The 15626-nt window shown below is 66.6% G+C and overlaps 1 protein-coding gene across 3 annotated transcripts; it reads right to left on the bottom strand.

Moving 5' to 3' along the window:
* Positions 1–3753: 3753 nt before the first annotated feature.
* On the bottom strand, positions 3754–13530 carry ICOSLG (inducible T cell costimulator ligand). 3 transcript variants are annotated; one of them, XM_013061326.2, is made up of 8 exons: positions 12550–13530; positions 10413–10453; positions 9116–9475; positions 8380–8673; positions 6991–7162; positions 6326–6360; positions 5821–5874; positions 3754–5435 (listed from the first exon to the last, which is right to left on the bottom strand). In XM_013061326.2, exons 1-8 carry the CDS (start codon positions 12561–12563, stop codon positions 5425–5427), a joined length of 981 nt encoding a protein of 326 aa, XP_012916780.1. In that variant the 5' UTR covers positions 12564–13530; the 3' UTR covers positions 3754–5424. The 3 variants fall into 3 exon arrangements, with proteins under 3 accessions (XP_012916780.1, XP_012916781.1, XP_012916782.1); XM_013061327.2 differs by having other exon boundaries at positions 6991–7159; positions 12550–13202; XM_013061328.2 differs by lacking the exon at positions 5821–5874 and having other exon boundaries at positions 12550–13196.
* Between the last annotated feature and the right edge of the window lie 2096 nt (positions 13531–15626).

Raw genomic sequence — 15626 nt, 5'->3', positions numbered from 1 at the left:
TTCCCAGGCCGGGGACGGACAAACCAAATCTGGATGGTGACATGAGCTCTTCCTTCCCAAACGGGCCGCTAAGACTCCCAGGAAGGGATTTTCTTTTTCAGATTTGGAGATTTTGTGGAAAGACGAACAGAGAACCCCATCAGTTAAAACACAAGGACAGGCCCTGATCTTGATCGCACCCACGGGGGTAAATGGGAAACTGCGCTGAAACCCTGAGACGCTGACCTACTCTGTGCAACGAGCCCTACCTGTGTGTGGCCGAGGGCAGTGCCCCAAGTCCATAGCGAACTCGGGGGCCAGGCTCCCCAGCAGCGCCGAGCGGATCAGTGGGACCTGCGCCTTAGCCCGGAGCGCACAGCAGCCCTCGCGCCCGGCCTGCTCTGAGGAAGGACGCGTCCGTGGGGTCCACGGTTGGCATCGCTTTTAGGGGACGAGCAGCGAGAGCTTCCCAGTCTGGACACGCCAGGCCGTCAATGCAGTCCTCGTGGTCGGGCTGGTTCCCGGCGACAGGAGACGGGGCCATGGCTCTGTGCCGACACTACAGCAGGGACATCCGTTCTGCTCAAGACTCTACAGGTTATCCCCCACCTTGGTTTTTAGGAAGTGATTTCTTTTAAGTAGCTTTTCTGCCCCCAGGACACTATGGCGTGGCTCTAAGTCCTCTCGATTTTGGAATCTGCAGCAAAATCAGCGACTTCTCTTCGTGGGCGGAAGGTGGCCACCAACCTCCTTTGGGCCAGGTGGAGGTTGGGCTCCATGAACCGCTGAGCCCCGGGCCTTGTGGGGTTGGGGCCGCTGAGGACACGATCCGACCTTCTCGGTGAAGAGGAATTTGCCAGATCTCAGTCCGCCGGGGCTGGCGATTCCTGAGCCTGAAACCCATTGTTCCCCGGCCCCTCCCTGGCAGCCTCGGCCACGTGCCCGGTTGTCCCCCTCACACCTCGGGCCGCTTCTCTTTCTAAGGACTCCTCGACCAGCCTCATCCTCCTCCCACGACCCCTCCTCCTCCGGCCTCAGCCCGGCCAGCATCCCGCCTGCTGGGGGACGGAGACTCCGTTTCGTTGCAGGGAGGCCGAGGTCTGAGCGCTCACGCTTACGGGTGCTGCCCGTGCATGGAGGGGACACGCCCTCAGGCAGGCCCAGAGGAAGGCAAGGGTCTCGGGTGCCTGCCTGGGCTGCCCCTTCCCCCGTCAGCCTGCCTGACGCGAACTGCAGCCGGGCCCACGTTGCAACGGTAGGTGCCGGCGGAGAGCGGGCCCGTGGGAAGGCTGCTGCGGTGCCGAGTCAGACCGTGCGGGGGGAATCAGGGGCCGGCAGGGCAGGACCTTGGCCGGGCGCAGGGGCAGGGCTGGGACTCACCTGCTGGGCCTGGCCCGTGGGAGGACATCCTCGGATGGACTGAATACGGCCGCGTCCGTGCAGGCCATCCTAGGGGGCCAGGGCCCGGGGCCGGGCGGGGGGAGCACGGTGCCGCCCGTGTGCCCGCGTGGGCGTCTGGACCCGGCCAGGCTGTGGCCCCCCCCCCAGAGCCCTCACCCTCTCCTCACCCTCTCCCGGGCCCCTCCCTCTTCCTCTCCCCTCGGGTGCTGGAGTGGGTCGCACAGTGTCCCCTACCCCCAAAGTTTAGTTAAGATGAGGTCAGCCTGGGTCAGGGTGGGCCCTGAATCTGGAGCCCGGTATGCTCTGGATGCAGGGGAGACAGACAGGGAGAAGCAGAGAAGGGGGCAGCTTACCGGGACGGCCGCGAGCCCCTGGCCGCTGGAGGAGGCCTGGAAGGATCCTCCCCGTGGGCCCCTACAGGACCTGGCCTGCCGACAGCTTGACCTTGGACCCCAGCCTCCAGACAGGGAGAGAAGAGAACTCCAAGCCACCAGGACCCTCACGGAGCTCACAGGCCCCCCCTGCCCTCACCCCCCGGGACCCCTGGGCCCAGCTCCCTCCGGCTGCGCTGTGTGTGCCGTTCTGTGTGCCGCCGAGGCCTCAAGCAGCAGGCATGGGAAGACCCCCGGGGGAGGGCCCGGGTGAGCGCACCGGTGACAGCGTGACGCGGGGCCTCAGCCCGGACCTGAAGCAGGCGGCGTCGCTGTCCCCTCGCGCCCACCACGGTCAGTTCACGGCGACACTTTGAACACGTGACTTCTGCACTCCCCGAGACACTGCGCCTTCTGGGCCCTCAGAGCACAGATCCCCGGGGCAGTCCGGTGACCGCCACCCCCACAGGCTGGGACAGGTGCCCCCCACTTCCCCGCGGCTCACAGCAGCCCCGGCACCTGCCACAGGCAGCCCTAGGGTCACATGGGGGACTCCAGGAGAGGAGTCACGCTCTCCCAGGGGCGTGGTGGCGCCTGCGCTCAGCCCAGACCCGGGGACAGGGGACTAGGGAGCGACGACGGGGCGGGGAGGAGGCAGGATCCCGGACAGTTCTTGGCTGGGACAGTCCCCGTCACTCCCCCAAGGCCCAGATCCAGGTCCGGAGGGGCCTCTGCTCCCAGAGGCTGCGTCGCGCTGGGAGCTGGTGGGCCACGGCCCCACACGGCTCTGGGTATCACAGCTTTCCCCGTCCGTGTTGTGAGGGGCCCCAGGCTCCTTCCCGGGACCCCCAGCTGGAGCTTTCGGCAGGAGGTGCCCCTCCCCGGGGCTCAGCTCCTTGCCCCTGAAGGGGGCTGACGGCACAGGAGGCCCTGGGATTCTTGACCCGATGCCCCACGGGTCCTGGGAGGGTGGGAATGAGGGGGCCAGGGCCGGGGTGAAGGAAGGGCCTGGGGCACTTGTCACGGCTGGAGAACCCCCAGGAGCTGCTGGGGTGTCGCGGTGCAGTCCGTCTCCAAGGACAGAATGATCTCAGGTCCCACCGGAGCGACTGCCTTATTTTTGGAAAGCTGGGAATGGGGGGGGTAGGGACCAGGCGTGGGGCTGGGGGACCTTCCATTCTGCCCAGAGCCCACCTGCCGGCTCCAGCCCCGGCCCGAATGGCCATCAGAAAACCACAGCTGCCCCCCCCAGGGTGGGGGCCGACACACTGGCCAGGCTTCTAGAAGGCATCTGAGCGGCTGGGCCAGTGGGCAGCAGCTCGTTCCGCCTCCTCGCCCCACAGCAGGGACAAGCGTCTGCCTCAGGCCACACAGGCTGCTGACCCTTCTGTCCCCTGCCCTCGTGACGAGCTGTCCTGCGCGCTCACCCGGGCTCCTCCTCCCCAGTGCTCTTCCCGTCCCTGCCACGTGCAGGTGAGCGGCCGTGGCGGTGAGCGGCCGTGGCGGGAGGCCCCCGAGGCCAGGACTCCCAAGGGCACAGGTATCGGGGCAGGGCCTCTGGCCAGGCGCGGAGCGCACAGAGACGGTTCCAGCTCGGGAAGGAGCCAGGCTGAAAGGGAAGGAGCCTGATGGGAGACGTTCCCCAGCCTGGACCCAGAATCCCCTGTCCTACGCCACAGACAGCCGTGGACCAGGAGCCCCCATGTGGCAGGGGACAGGGGATTCACCCTGCCTCCCAGGGCCAGGGGCCAGCGGAGGGCAGGGATTTGCGCTCCCGGTCACGGACCCTCACGGCGGGGAGCTTCTCTGTGGTGGCCGTTCTGGGTCCCTCTCCCCATTAAAGGCCAGTGGCAACCCCGCGTGTGACAACCTGACATGCCGCCAGCTCGCCCAACGTCCCCGGGGGACATGACCCCCCGGGGTGAACACCGACGGGGCAGGGGGCCCTAGGCCAGCGGGAAGGACAAGCCAGGCCGGCGGGGGAAGCCGCCGGACACAGACACCGTTTTCATCTTGTATTCTCATAAACCAGGTTTGCAGAAGCGGACGTGAGAACAATGGTCTCCGACCCGCCCACAGATGGTGATGTCCAGGCCAAAGGGCGAGGGGTCACTGTACCTGCTCCCAGACCACGCTGGGTCCTGCCCGGGGGGCGCCCTGTGAGCGGGGTCTGCCGCAGGCTGCAGGGTGGGCGCCCAGGGCTGGTGGCAGGTCCTGCGCCCCCTCCCCGCACCCCAGCCATCCTCATGCTTCCGCTCTGGACGCCCCCGACCCCGTCCCCCTGCAGGACTCGTCCCTTCTCATGCTTCCCGCGGCCGGATGCTCACGGTCTCGCCGCGCTGGCCTCAGAGCCATGAGGGGAGCTCTGGGTACAGAAACAGACGCGGACAGTTTCTCCCAGAAAGTGCTGGGCTCAGCTTCGCCCCGAGCCTGGCCCTCGTGTTTGTCCCAGTCCGGGTCCAGGCCTGGGGGCTCCTGACGCCATCAGTGCTGAGTGACCGCAGGCAGGACGACAGGCTGCGTTTCCCAGGGGCTGTGCATGCTGCGTCACCTGGCAGCCTCCTTCACAGAAGCTTCTGGAAGCACGAGCAGCTCGACTCCTTTGGGGCCACAACATGGGAACGGCCAGAGCCGTGGGCCGCACACCCTGCGGGCCGCCCCCAGGGCCCGGGGGGCTCCAAGGAGCCTGGCGTTTGTCCCTTCGGGGCGGGCCGGGGGTGACAGGTGCAGAGGGCGGCATGGAACTCACGCCACATTCTGACGCAGGAGGACGCCCCCTCCATGCGTGTCATGCTGTCCCTGAGGGCCCTGGACGGCCCCTGGCGAAGCTGTGTCTCCGGAGACGCGCTCCCTGTCCGGCCTGAGCGAGTTTCTGGGTTGTTCCCTCTGCGCCCTCGGAGGCCGGGGCTCCTGCCAGGGCTGCCCGAGAGCAGACTACCTTCTCGAAAAATTCCACTGACTTTTTCGGAGGGAAATCCAGCTTTGGGCCAAAACAATCAAGATCGGGGTTTCTTCCCAGTGAGGATCTCAGAGGAACACAGAGCCCCGGGAGTCTGTCAGGGGTTTTGCAGCGTTGACCGTGACTGTGACTGGCATCCTGGACAGACACACACATGCAGACCCACGGCCCTCGTCTCGGGGGGGGGGAGGGAGACACTGGCGCCTCCGTGTCTCACAGACACCCCAGGGTCACCTTCACCCAGCAGGGCGGTCGCAGGAGAGCCCGCACGCTCGTTCTTCCTCCTGAGGGAGACGCCCTCCGCCAGTCTCAGGAAAGCCACACTGCCCCCAACCCCCATGGGTTTCGGATGTAGAGAAGGGCCCCACGGGCTGCAGGGGTGGGTGGGGGAGGGAGCCATCGCGAAGCGCCGGAGCCTCGGAGCCCGCCCACGTGGGGGCACGTGTGTCCCGCTGACTCGAGAGGTCCTTGTCCTCGTTCCGGGATCCGGCAGCCCCTGGGGCGCTGTCCCTGGGGTCAGGCAGGGGCCTGCGTGTCCCTTCCAGGCCGGAGAGGCCCCGCGTCCACGAAAACCCCTTGTTAATGGCGCTGCTGGGGGCAGATGGTCCCCCTTGCCCACCGGGCCTGCCCGAGTCACTTCTCAAGCCGCCGTCCGCCGTCCTCCTGGGGGCATCTCCCAGCAGCCCTGTCCACCTCCCGGGCGGCGAGTTCGCATCAGACACAGTCTTAGAAAGAAAAAGAAGGGAAGCGGAGTCACGGGACCGGCACCTGCTATCTTCTGGGGGAGGGGAGGCAGACGGCTGACTTTTCTGGGGACTTAGAAGGGTGGAAACAAAGGGCCCAAAACTTTGAAAACCCACGGACAGTCCACCCTAAGAACAGGCAGGCCCTAAGGGTTTGGTGAGTTGCTGGTCTCAGGCTGTGGGACACGGGCCCGCGTGGCCCCAGGAGCACATCCCGGGCCGCCCGCCTGTCCGCCGCTGGGAGCAGGTTCCCGGGACCAATGGGGCCCCCCTGGGGGTTGCTGCATTTCGTGCCCAGCTGGGGCCCGACCTCCCCCTGGCGGCCCCAGGGCCGGACGGGCTCATGGGGCTCGGAGCGGGGGCTCACTTGTTGGGGCTGTCAAGTGCACGCCGGCCCCTTGGTCCTCGCAGCCCGAGGCACCTGCGTGCGGGAGACGGAGGCTCTGTGGGTGGGTGTTCCCCAATCTGGGGGGGCCACATCGACCTGGGCTCCCGGGACTGGGGAGCTCGCTTCGCACACGTAGCTGTTCTCTGACAATGGGCTCCGTGTCTGGCCTCCCGTGGGCCCCGTGGGGGTGGGGTGGGGAGGGCGGGGCCCCAGGGGGAGGGTGAAGCTCGGGGGCTGTGCCCGGCGGTCACCATCCCAGGCTCCCTGCCGCCGTGTGTGTCTGGAAAATCCCGTCACCCACGGTCAGCACGCCAGAGGGGGCAGGTGGGAAGCAGCTTCCCGAGGGGCTCCCCAGGGGCTCCCCAGGAGTTCACCGTGTCTCTGAACACAGAAACGTCTACCCCTGGCCATCAAGTAGTGCTCACACCCACTCCCGTAACCCGCACGCGCCCTCCGCGGGCCCCTGCCCTGGCCGCCCACTCACCAGGGATCGTCCGCTCTGGCTTTGCGGCCGGGCACCTGTGGGAAGGAACCAGAAGCACTCAGGGTGGGCAGCAGAGGGCGGGGGAGGGGCCGCTCCCGGGGGCGCCTCCCCGGGGCCTGGCCTGATCGGCAGCGGGTTAGGGCCGCGTCTGGGGGAAGTCTCTCTGCAATGACGGATTGGCCTCGCGCCGGAGGCCCCAGGGAAAGGCTCCCGCTTGGAACCAACTTGTCCATCCAGCAGCGACCCAGGCCCTCACCCCATGAAAGATCTGGACGGTCCCCACCTTTGTGAGTATCTTAGGGGATGCCCGCCGGCCTCCCGCCCCAGGGGAGACCTCCCTTGCCCACCCCCAGGGTCCTTCCTGGTTGACCCTTGGGATGTGACTCCATTCATGTTCTGGGCTTTTCTGCGAGTCGTGCTGCTTGGTTTTCGAGGGTCAACACCCAGACTTTCCCCATCTGTCTTAACTTTGGCCAGAGTTCGGGACCAAAGGCAGCTCAGCGTCCACGGAAACGGACCCCGTCCTGACCTCTACGCTCAGAAGCAGCCGCTCCTGCCCCATGCGAGGACACGGCCTCCTGCTGCGCCCACACCTTCAACAAGGCAGCCGGCTCACACCAACCCGAGAAACGCTCAGCCCTGAGCCCCGGCGCCCAGTCCCTTACCTGGTTGGAAACCCGCGGGGACATCGGCTCCTACACACCCAGCCAGTGGCCACGGCCACGGCCACGACCACGCCCAGCACGGCCAGGGTGCTCAGCACCGCCCCGTGCTCCCTCCTGCGGACGTCCGTGTGGCTCCCTGTGTTGCCGGGTTCGGGGGTCGTGAACGTTTCTGCTGGAAGAGAAAAGGAACCCAAGAGTTCATGGGTCCGGAGGAAAGGCAGGGCCTTCCGACCTTCCAACCCAGCAAGAGGAGCCTGAGGGAGGTGCTGTTCTGGGGACGCTGAAACCCTGGGCCGGTGAGGGAAGGGGTCCTGCCCCTCAGGGGAGCCCCCCATCTTCCTGGGGGCACAGGCGGCCCTCCACACCCCCACCTGCCGTGGGAGCCCCTGCAGCACCCACACCTGGGCCGGAAGTGCTGACCCACTGGGGGTGGGCGTGGGGGGCTTGTACGGGCTCCCAGCGGTCCCACAGCGCCAGAGCCGACACCACTGCCTGGCGAACCTTCTGGTTTCCCTTCCACCCGCCGCCCACACTGCTCTGCGGGGAGAACGCGGCTCAGAGGCCGTGGTCAGAGGCAGGCTGTCTGGTGCTACCCTTGTCCTGGTCCGTTTGGGCTCAGAGACCGTGACCACAGAATCAAAATGCTGTGCTCTGATTTCTGGAAGGAAGACGGTGGCCCTGCCACCGTCCCCGGGGGTCACGGCGTGTGCCTCACGCAGGCCCAGGCCCACACTCGGGAGGCTTGTGCGCGCGTTGCCCTCTGCTGCGGCCATCTCGGGTTCTCCCCATTCCTGCCCAAGGAGCCCGGCCTTCCCCTCCACTTGGCATCAGGACCTGCAGGTTCCCGGGGGCGGGGGGCGGTCCTGGGGCACCAACACTTTCCTGCAGCAGGCAAGGCCCGCGGACCCCACTGCCAGCTGCGGGGACCCTGTCACCTCAACGTCATGACGGGGACACACAGACAGAGAGCCCGGGGCCTCTAGTACCTGCCCGCACCCTGCACCCCAGCCCCCCACACCCCAAGCCAGCAGCCAGGTCTGGTTCCAGCAGCCAGGCCCCAGCGTGGTGGCTCTGGCCTTCTGACGGGCTCGTAGATGGAGCCGGCGTGGGCTTTGGTCCTGATGCCGTCACTGCCCGGTCCTACACAGCCTCAGTCCCTCGTCCGTAAAGTGGGTCAGCAAAGCTGAGCCTGAGAGTGACCACTGCGTCACCACGTGCCCTGCACGCCCAGCCCCGCTCCTGCCCTTCAAGGGCTGCCTGTCACCTCCTCCCGCTTCCTATCAGCTTTCGGAAGCCACAGCCAAGACCCCTTGCAGGGGCCGGTCCCTGAGTCACCGCAGGCCCCCAGGCTCGGGCTGGCCTCAGCGTGCGGACCCCGGGGGACCTTACCTGTCTGGCACAGGCCCGTGAGGTTTTGGCGCAGAAGGACGTTCCCGATGCAGCAGCCGACGCTCGCGCTGGGCGTCCAGCCGATGCGCAGGACACTGACCACGTCGTACAAGCCGCGCGCGTTCAGGACGACCGTGCTGTTCTGCAGGCCCTCGGGCAGCACGCTGTTGTCCGTCTTGTTGATCCAGTACACGATGGGCTTTGGGTAGCCGTTCACGGACGTGCACGTGAACGTGAGCTCCGCGTCCTCGGAGGGGCCGCGCGGGGCCAGGACCACCGGCACGCTGTAGTTCGCTGCAGGGGAGGGCGGCAGGGGGAGGTCAGAAGCGGAGGGGCACACCGCCCGACTCCGATGACACGGCCCGTCTGTCTGCTGCGCCGAGGCCCTAGGTCGGCCTGAACTGCCTTCCTATGTCCTCTCTCACTTAGTGCCTTACAGCGCTCGCTCCTAATCTCGTTCAGAACCTCCAGTTGGAGCCGATTTGCAGAATTCCAGGCAAAGACGGAAGATTCGGGGTTCATGCGTGAGACCAGGTCAACTCGGGCTACAGGGAACTTCCTACGGGGCGGATGCATTTTCAACCAGCTCAGCCCCACACCCGCTTAGACGCATTCCCGCCTGGAGACGTTAGGAGGCTCTTTACGGACGGAAACGAGCCCAGGACCGTGCCTTGTCCACACGGGCTCGGGGCGTAGGCTGGGGTGGGGGGAGTCCCGCCGGCCTCTGTGGTCTTACCTGCCACGTGCAGTGTCACCACCACGTCCAAGATCTTTTGTAACTGCAAGGATTTCCTAAACACCAGGCAGTTGAACTTCTGTTCGTCGAGGGGGGTGATGTTGTAGAGACGCAGGGAGAAGTCGCCGTGCCTCATGCTGTCCGGCGAGAGCCAGGCCCTGTCCCTGTAGCGGTTGTCCTCAAGGCCCGCCGAGCTGTTCCCCGACAGGTAGTAGGTCACGGTCGTCGGGTGGCCCACGGCGCTGATTTGCCAGTACACGTACAGGTCGTCTAGATCAAAAGTGGTGCTTTCGGGGAAGACGCAGCTGAGCTGGACGTCGCTGCCCACCAGCGCTCGGACTTCCTGCTCTCGCGCATCCGCTGGGATGGGAAAAGACGAAACTGATTTTCTGCAGCTGGTTTCTGGCCCGCAAACTGGCTCGACGGGGGGCACGGGAGGAGGATTTTGGGTCGCCAGACGCCAGACTCCAGCACCACTTCTGACTCATGTCAGCAGAAACGCGACGTATTAATCAGACGGACGTAGGAATGGGAGAGCACACTGCAAATTCAGGCAATTTGGGCAGGCACGTGGATTTCTCTCCTGACAGGAGAGGCTAACCTTGGGAGAAGTGGGGGGACGGGGGACACCCAGACCCGCACTGCACTATTTCGGCTACTTCCAGGGTATTTCCAATTAATTCAAAATAAAATGTTTCTTTTTTCTTGTTTTTTTTTTTTTTTTTCAAGTTCAGACATTTATAAGGAAACAGTTTCGCTTGACGTTCGCACTCCGTCAGGAAGGCTGACAGGCTGTTCCCAGGGTGGTGCAACCGTCGGGACCACGGAAACACCCGCGGGGAGAGCCACTGTGCCCCCGGGACGCCACCCTCGGGGCTGGAAGGCTTGGCGAGCCCTCGGCCTTCCGCGTGGTGCCGAACCCTGTTCCTTGCTTTTCTGCATGGCGGCGGCTTTGCAAATTCCTGGGGGCCAACTGGGGCGGAGGGGTCAGGAGAAAGAGGGGCCCAGCTCATGGGGGACAGAGGGACGGAAACACGGAGAACGAGCTGCCTTCTACCTCCGTGAAACACGAACTCAAACAAGGACTCTGGGGCCTGCACAAGCCCCCGTCGTGGCCTTTGGTCTGCTCGTGACCCAAACCCCGGACTCCGCTTCCTCGCGGGGGCCCCCAGAGGGGCAAGAGGCCGTGGTAGGACCCTGCGGACACCCGCACCCCCAGGACACCTGCACCCACAGCCTCCCTGCTCCGCTGGGAGTCAGGGAAGAGGTGCCCCGCGGGAGACCCCCCCGGACCTACCGGCTTGCAGGACACCGAGCAGCAGCAGGAGCAGTCCGGGACTGGAAAGAAACAACCAGAAAGGCGGGTGAGCCCCTGCTCCTTCCAAACAGGGCACACTGCTCCTCGCGGCCAGAGTGGTTGTGCCCAGGGAGAGATGTGACCACACGCAAGCCTCAGCCCGTCCGGTGGCTCCTGGGTGGTGGGACGACTCCGCTGGTGGGGCGGTCAGGGCCACCCCCGGCAGTGCCGCCAGTCCTGAGCCACCCGCCAGCTCCCCGATGCCAACAGTGTGGTCACAGGTATGGTGGGAGCCTCCCCAAGGTCACAGCCCTCCGCCCTCTGCCCGCTGCGGGCCTGGCCTTTGCCGTGGATGGATTCCAAGAAACTACATGAAATCAGGAAAGTACACTTTGAAGGGATCTGTAGCAGAGCTACATGTAAGTTTGGGGGCACAGAGGGGCGCCTGGGTGGCTCAGTGGCTGAAGCGCCAACTCTTGGTTTTGGCTCAAGTCGTGACCTCAGGGTCAAGTTCCAGGTCCGGGTCCCGGGGCGCGGATAGTCTGCTCACGGACTGTCCCTCTCTCTCTGCCCCTCCCACTCCTCTCTCTCTCTCCCTCTGAAATAAATAAATAAATCTTAAAAAAAGAAGTTTGGGACACAGAAAGGATCTAACGTGGCCAACAGCAGCGGCCGCTGAGCTGCCGGGGAGCCCAGGGGAGGAAAGGGCCGCGGTCATTCTGAAACCAGAAACCAGCTCTAAGGCTCCTCAGAGCGGGCAGGCAGCTCGCCCGCCAAGGGCCAGCAAATCCCTCTGGGGACTTCCCAGACTCCTTGAAGCAGACCTTGGACTTGGGAGACTCCGCACCCTGCATGCCTCCGCCCCGCCACCCCGTCCTGCAGCCTCCCAGGATCCTGCGTCCGCTGCCTGAGTTCTGGACCCGAAGGCACCCCCGCCCCGCCCCCAACAGCTGTCATCTGAGGGGCATGGAGGCCCGTGCCTCGCGGGGACGTTCCGGCGTGCACTGCTGTCTTGCCAAGCCAGACCCTGGGCCACCATGGGCTCCCCCACGCCCTACAGAAGTCGCGGCCTGTCGGGGTCACCATTCCAGCTCGTAAGGACAACTCCCAGACCTCCCTGCCCAGCCCCCTTCCCTGGAGCCGGAGCTGCCTTCTAAGACACAAGGCTGTGAAAACCCCTTGGTGACTCCCCACGGGAGACCCACAGTCTCCCACAGTGCCCATCAGACCCCCCTTCTGTGCGGAGGGTCCAGGGGACATTCGCCTGCTAGGGCATCAGTGGGTTATCGGGGGGCTCTCTGGGGGCATGCACAAGAGCACATGCTCTGGGTTCTGGCTCGGGAGACAGGTTTGCCTTCTCCCTGGGTGCTCCCTGGGCCCATTTCTTGGGCCCTTCTAGGCCTCTGCTGTTCCACCTGGGCCCCAGGCCAAGCCCCCAGGCTCAGGGATACGGTGACTGTGACCTTCAAGGACCTACATTTTATAACAGGGAAGGCTGGATGTCAGGACCCAGATGACACGGCCACACCAGCTTATCAAGGGGAGCACAGCCTGCCGACCCCACAACTCCACCCAAAGTGGGTATCCTGGCAAAAAGCTGGAAGCAAGGCCGGCGCAGCGCCTTCCCACTAGCAGGGACCCGGAGTGATGGGCAGGCCTGAGCGCCTCCTCCCCCAGGCTCGGCTGATGGGGGCAGGGATCCTAGGCGTGTGGGGGAGGACATGGCACCAGCCAGTGGGCACCAGCTGTTCTTGGAGAGTGATCCTGGCGCTTCGAGGTCATGGCGTGCCTCTGGGCAATCTGCTGTGGGTGGCCAAGCCAGGGCGGGGGGCGCCAGGCCGCGGGGACACTTGTCGGGTACTCCGCTTTCGCTCTCACCCTTCCTCCGCGGGACCCGCCTCCAAGTACACCCACGCGCTGCCCTCGGTCCTCCGGCACCTGCCCCACCCCTGGGAGGACGCCACCCGCCTGCAGGTAGGGGCTCCGGATGCCGCCTGGCGCCCCGGGGCCGACCCTCCCACGGATTCCGCCCGGGCCCCCAGGTGAGCGGGTGTCCTACCGGAGGACCCCGGGAGCCTGCTCCCCGCCCCCGCGGCGCCGCCGCTCCTTCCCCGGCACCCGGCACCCGCACACTCACCTTCTCAGCCGCATGGTGGGGGCGGGACCTCGGGTCGCGGGAGCCCTCGGAGCCGGAGAGACCTCGGGCGGCGGGAGACCCCGGAGCGCGGGAGACCTCGGGCCGCGGGAGCCCTCGGAGCTCGGGAAACCTCGGAGCGCGAGAATCCTCAGGCCGCGGGAGCTCTCGGGGCGCCGGAGCCCAGCTGAGCCTCCGCGTCCCGCGCCTCCGAGGCTCTGAGCGCTCCGCCAGCCGCGGCGCCGAGAGCCTGCCCTGGCCCCGCCCGGCCTCGCCTCTGATCCCACCCCTGCCCCGTCGGGCTCACGAGGGGCAGGGGGCGGGGCTAGCGGGACGGAAGCTCGGCCACAGGCCTCTCGAGGTAGCCCTCCCCGCAGGCACGCCGCGCGGGGACCGGGGCGCCGAAGGTGTCCGGGGGAGTCGGGTGCGGCGGGGTGCTGGTGCGCGTTCCCGGGCAGGGGGACGGCCGAGGGCTCCGCGGGAGGCTTGCCAGGCTGGAGGGGCCGTGGGAGGCCACGTGCTGTCCCCCGTGTCGCACAGACCGTCCGCGCCCCCCAAGCTCCCGGGCCGCCGCGCCCCCTGCCCCAGGAGCCGGCGCTTCGGGGCCCGAGGCTGGGCTGGGCCGAGTGCCCGCCGTCCTGCCCCCTGCCCTCCCTCTCACCCACGGGAGTCAGGACCTCCAAGTCTTAGGGGAAGTGAGAGCCTGCGGCCGTTTCAGAACGAGTGAACGGACGGACGGGAGGGCAGGCGGGCTCTCCTCTCCAGGCCAGCGCTGGGCCCGGGAGATCTGCCCCCAGCTTCGCCCCGGATCCTTTGGGGGGTCCTGCGCCACACGCCACAGCCTGTGTGGCTGGTAAAGGCTCTGAGGGGCCGCTGCGTGGAAGCCAGTTCCCGTCTCCTCTTTTCTGGAGGAAAGCCTCTCTGCTCCCTTCCCCTCCCTGCCCGGCGCCCTTGGCCTGCCCTGCGCGGCCGGCAGGGTGAGTCACTTCCACCACGTCCCGCGCAGGCCAGGTACGAGCCAGGGAGGTAGGCGGGGCCGCAAGGGATTGGGGTGGCCTTCCTGCAGAGGCGGGCCCTGGAGGGGCCCGGGATCCCAGGCGCCCCACCTCGGGTGTCCCGGCAGCTGGCGAAGCAGTGCGTCCTCGCCGTGTCCCCGGACCCTGTCCAAGTCCGCTTCCCAGGCTGATGGGGAGGCAGAGGCCGGCGCAGGAGAAGGCAGGGTGTAAGCGAGCCCCGACCCCAGCCACCTCTAGCAGCCTGCCTGCCCCTCTGCAAAGACTAGCGCGCACCTACTGCAGGCCAGGGCCTCTGTGGGCGCGAGGGGTCCGCTCCGAAAACAATCTGTGCTCGCAGGTGAAACCCGGGCGGGGAGCGCGGGCGGAGCGCTCAGGGGCTTCCCCGGTCCCGCAGGCTAGGCCCTTAGGGTGTAGGATTTCAACGGGGCAAGCGGGATTCCCTCCCCTTTGGTCGGGGAGGGCACGGCCAGGGGGCCAGGAGGGGACTCCGTTCACGTGTCCAGTGGGGACACCGGCCCGTCTGAACTTGGGGCGCCGTGAAGGGGGCGGGAGACAGGGACCCAGAGGAAAGGTAAGATCCGGCTAGGAGAGCACGGTGTGGGTGTGAACCGGCTCCCGCAGGGGCTCCGGACGCTGCCCACTCCCGGGCCGGAAAACTGTTGCCGTCCAAGCCCGCAGTTTGAACAAATGTAGCTGGGGACGCTTGGGGGAGGGGCGCCGGGTCAGGCCCGGTGGGCCTGGAAGGAGAGGCGATGTCCGTGGGGGGGCCCCGCCCGGGCCAAATCCGCAGGAGAGGCGCATCAGCGGCCACGGACACCTCCACCTCCCAGCCCTCCTGGGTTCGGCCCCGCGGGCAAATCCCCGGGCTCCCTCTGACTGGCTACGCTGCACTGATTGGCCGAGGCCTGGGCAGCGCTCAGCCTCCGGAGGCCCCGCGGGGAGCCCACGTGGCCCGGCCGTGGGAGGGGATGGGGAAGGGGCTAGGGGAGGGGTGGACCCCAAGTGCGAGGGGCTTTTGGGCGCTGGGCTGGGAAGGGTGCGTAGTCTGCGGAAGCGCGATGCAGCCCAGGCCTGCTCCAGGGCAGCGGGGAGGGAGTGGGCGAGGGGCTCGAAGGGGTGAACCTGGGGGGCTGAGGGGCGCTGCGCTGCCACCGGTCCTGTCAGGAATGAGGGCTGGGACTCAGCGCAGGGGCTGTTTGCTGAGGGGACTTCTAGCCAGTCGGGCCGTGGGGGGACCGGCGCCTCGGCCTGGTACATGCATGCTGCCTCCAGTCCCCACTGGGCTTCCCAGGAGCTGTGTGACCTCGGGGAGTCACTTAACTCCTCTGTGCCTGCACGTTCCTGTTGGCCAAGTGGGAACAGTCAAAAAGCAGCGGGTTCCCGTGCTGCGCTTGTGAGAGACACTTCGAACGTTCGCACGGACACTGGCGCGTGGGCCACAAACAGTTACTTTATGGAAAAGCAGACCAGCCCTCGGGGCTCCCTGAAGTTGGCAGGTTCCTTTCTTCCCCTCCAGGGCCACCATGTTTCCCCGGCGGCCAGAGGCTGCGGAGGGAGAATCTGCTGGAGGAGCATCTAGGCAGCCCTGGGCACCAAGCGGGTTGGTGGTCCAGCTGGGGATCAAGGTCTCGGCCGTGGGAGGGGGCGGCGTGCACTTGCACTTGGATGCTGAGACCCAGGCTTCCCCCTCAGCCGTCCTGAGCAGCTCCCTGGGCGTCGGCACAGCCTGGACATGGGGGCAGCCCTCAGCGGGGTCCCTGGTCCAGGGAGCTCAGCGGGTGTGCCTGTTTCCTGGGGAAGCCGGGCGACAGCTCCACAAGCTTGACATCTCAAAGCAACAGAAATGCGTGGTCTGCGAGTTCGGGAGGCTGCCGCCTGGATCACAGCTCCTCTGGGGTCTCCGGGCGGGACGTCTCCTGTCTTCTGCTCCTGGAGGCCCCAGGCTCTCTTGGCTTCTCTGTCTCCAGGGTCATGACTTTCCCTGTCCCAGGTCAGGGCTCCCTCTGCCTCCCCTGACAAGGACCTTCGTGACCACATTTAGGGCCTCCCCAGGGTAACCCCGGA

Source organism: Mustela putorius, unplaced genomic scaffold (genome assembly GCF_011764305.1).
Source record: "Mustela putorius furo isolate JIRA1106 unplaced genomic scaffold, ASM1176430v1.1 tig00000765_pilon_pilon_pilon, whole genome shotgun sequence".
Classification (NCBI taxonomy): domain Eukaryota; kingdom Metazoa; phylum Chordata; class Mammalia; order Carnivora; family Mustelidae; genus Mustela; species Mustela putorius.
Note: the sequence above shows the minus strand (reverse complement) of the source record. Positions and strands in the feature narration are given on the sequence as shown.

What these genes read in the sequence shown, in the direction of transcription:
- ICOSLG (XM_013061326.2), bottom strand. An exon ending in GCTCGGTGTCCTGCAAGCCG is followed by an intron (nt 9,476 to 10,412) that starts GTAGGTCCGGGG and finishes TTCCCATCCCAG; the next exon opens with CGGATGCGCGAGAGCAGGAA. An exon ending in CCCCGCGGGTTTCCAACCAG is followed by an intron (nt 6,361 to 6,990) that starts GTAAGGGACTGG and finishes TCCTTCCCACAG; the next exon opens with GTGCCCGGCCGCAAAGCCAG.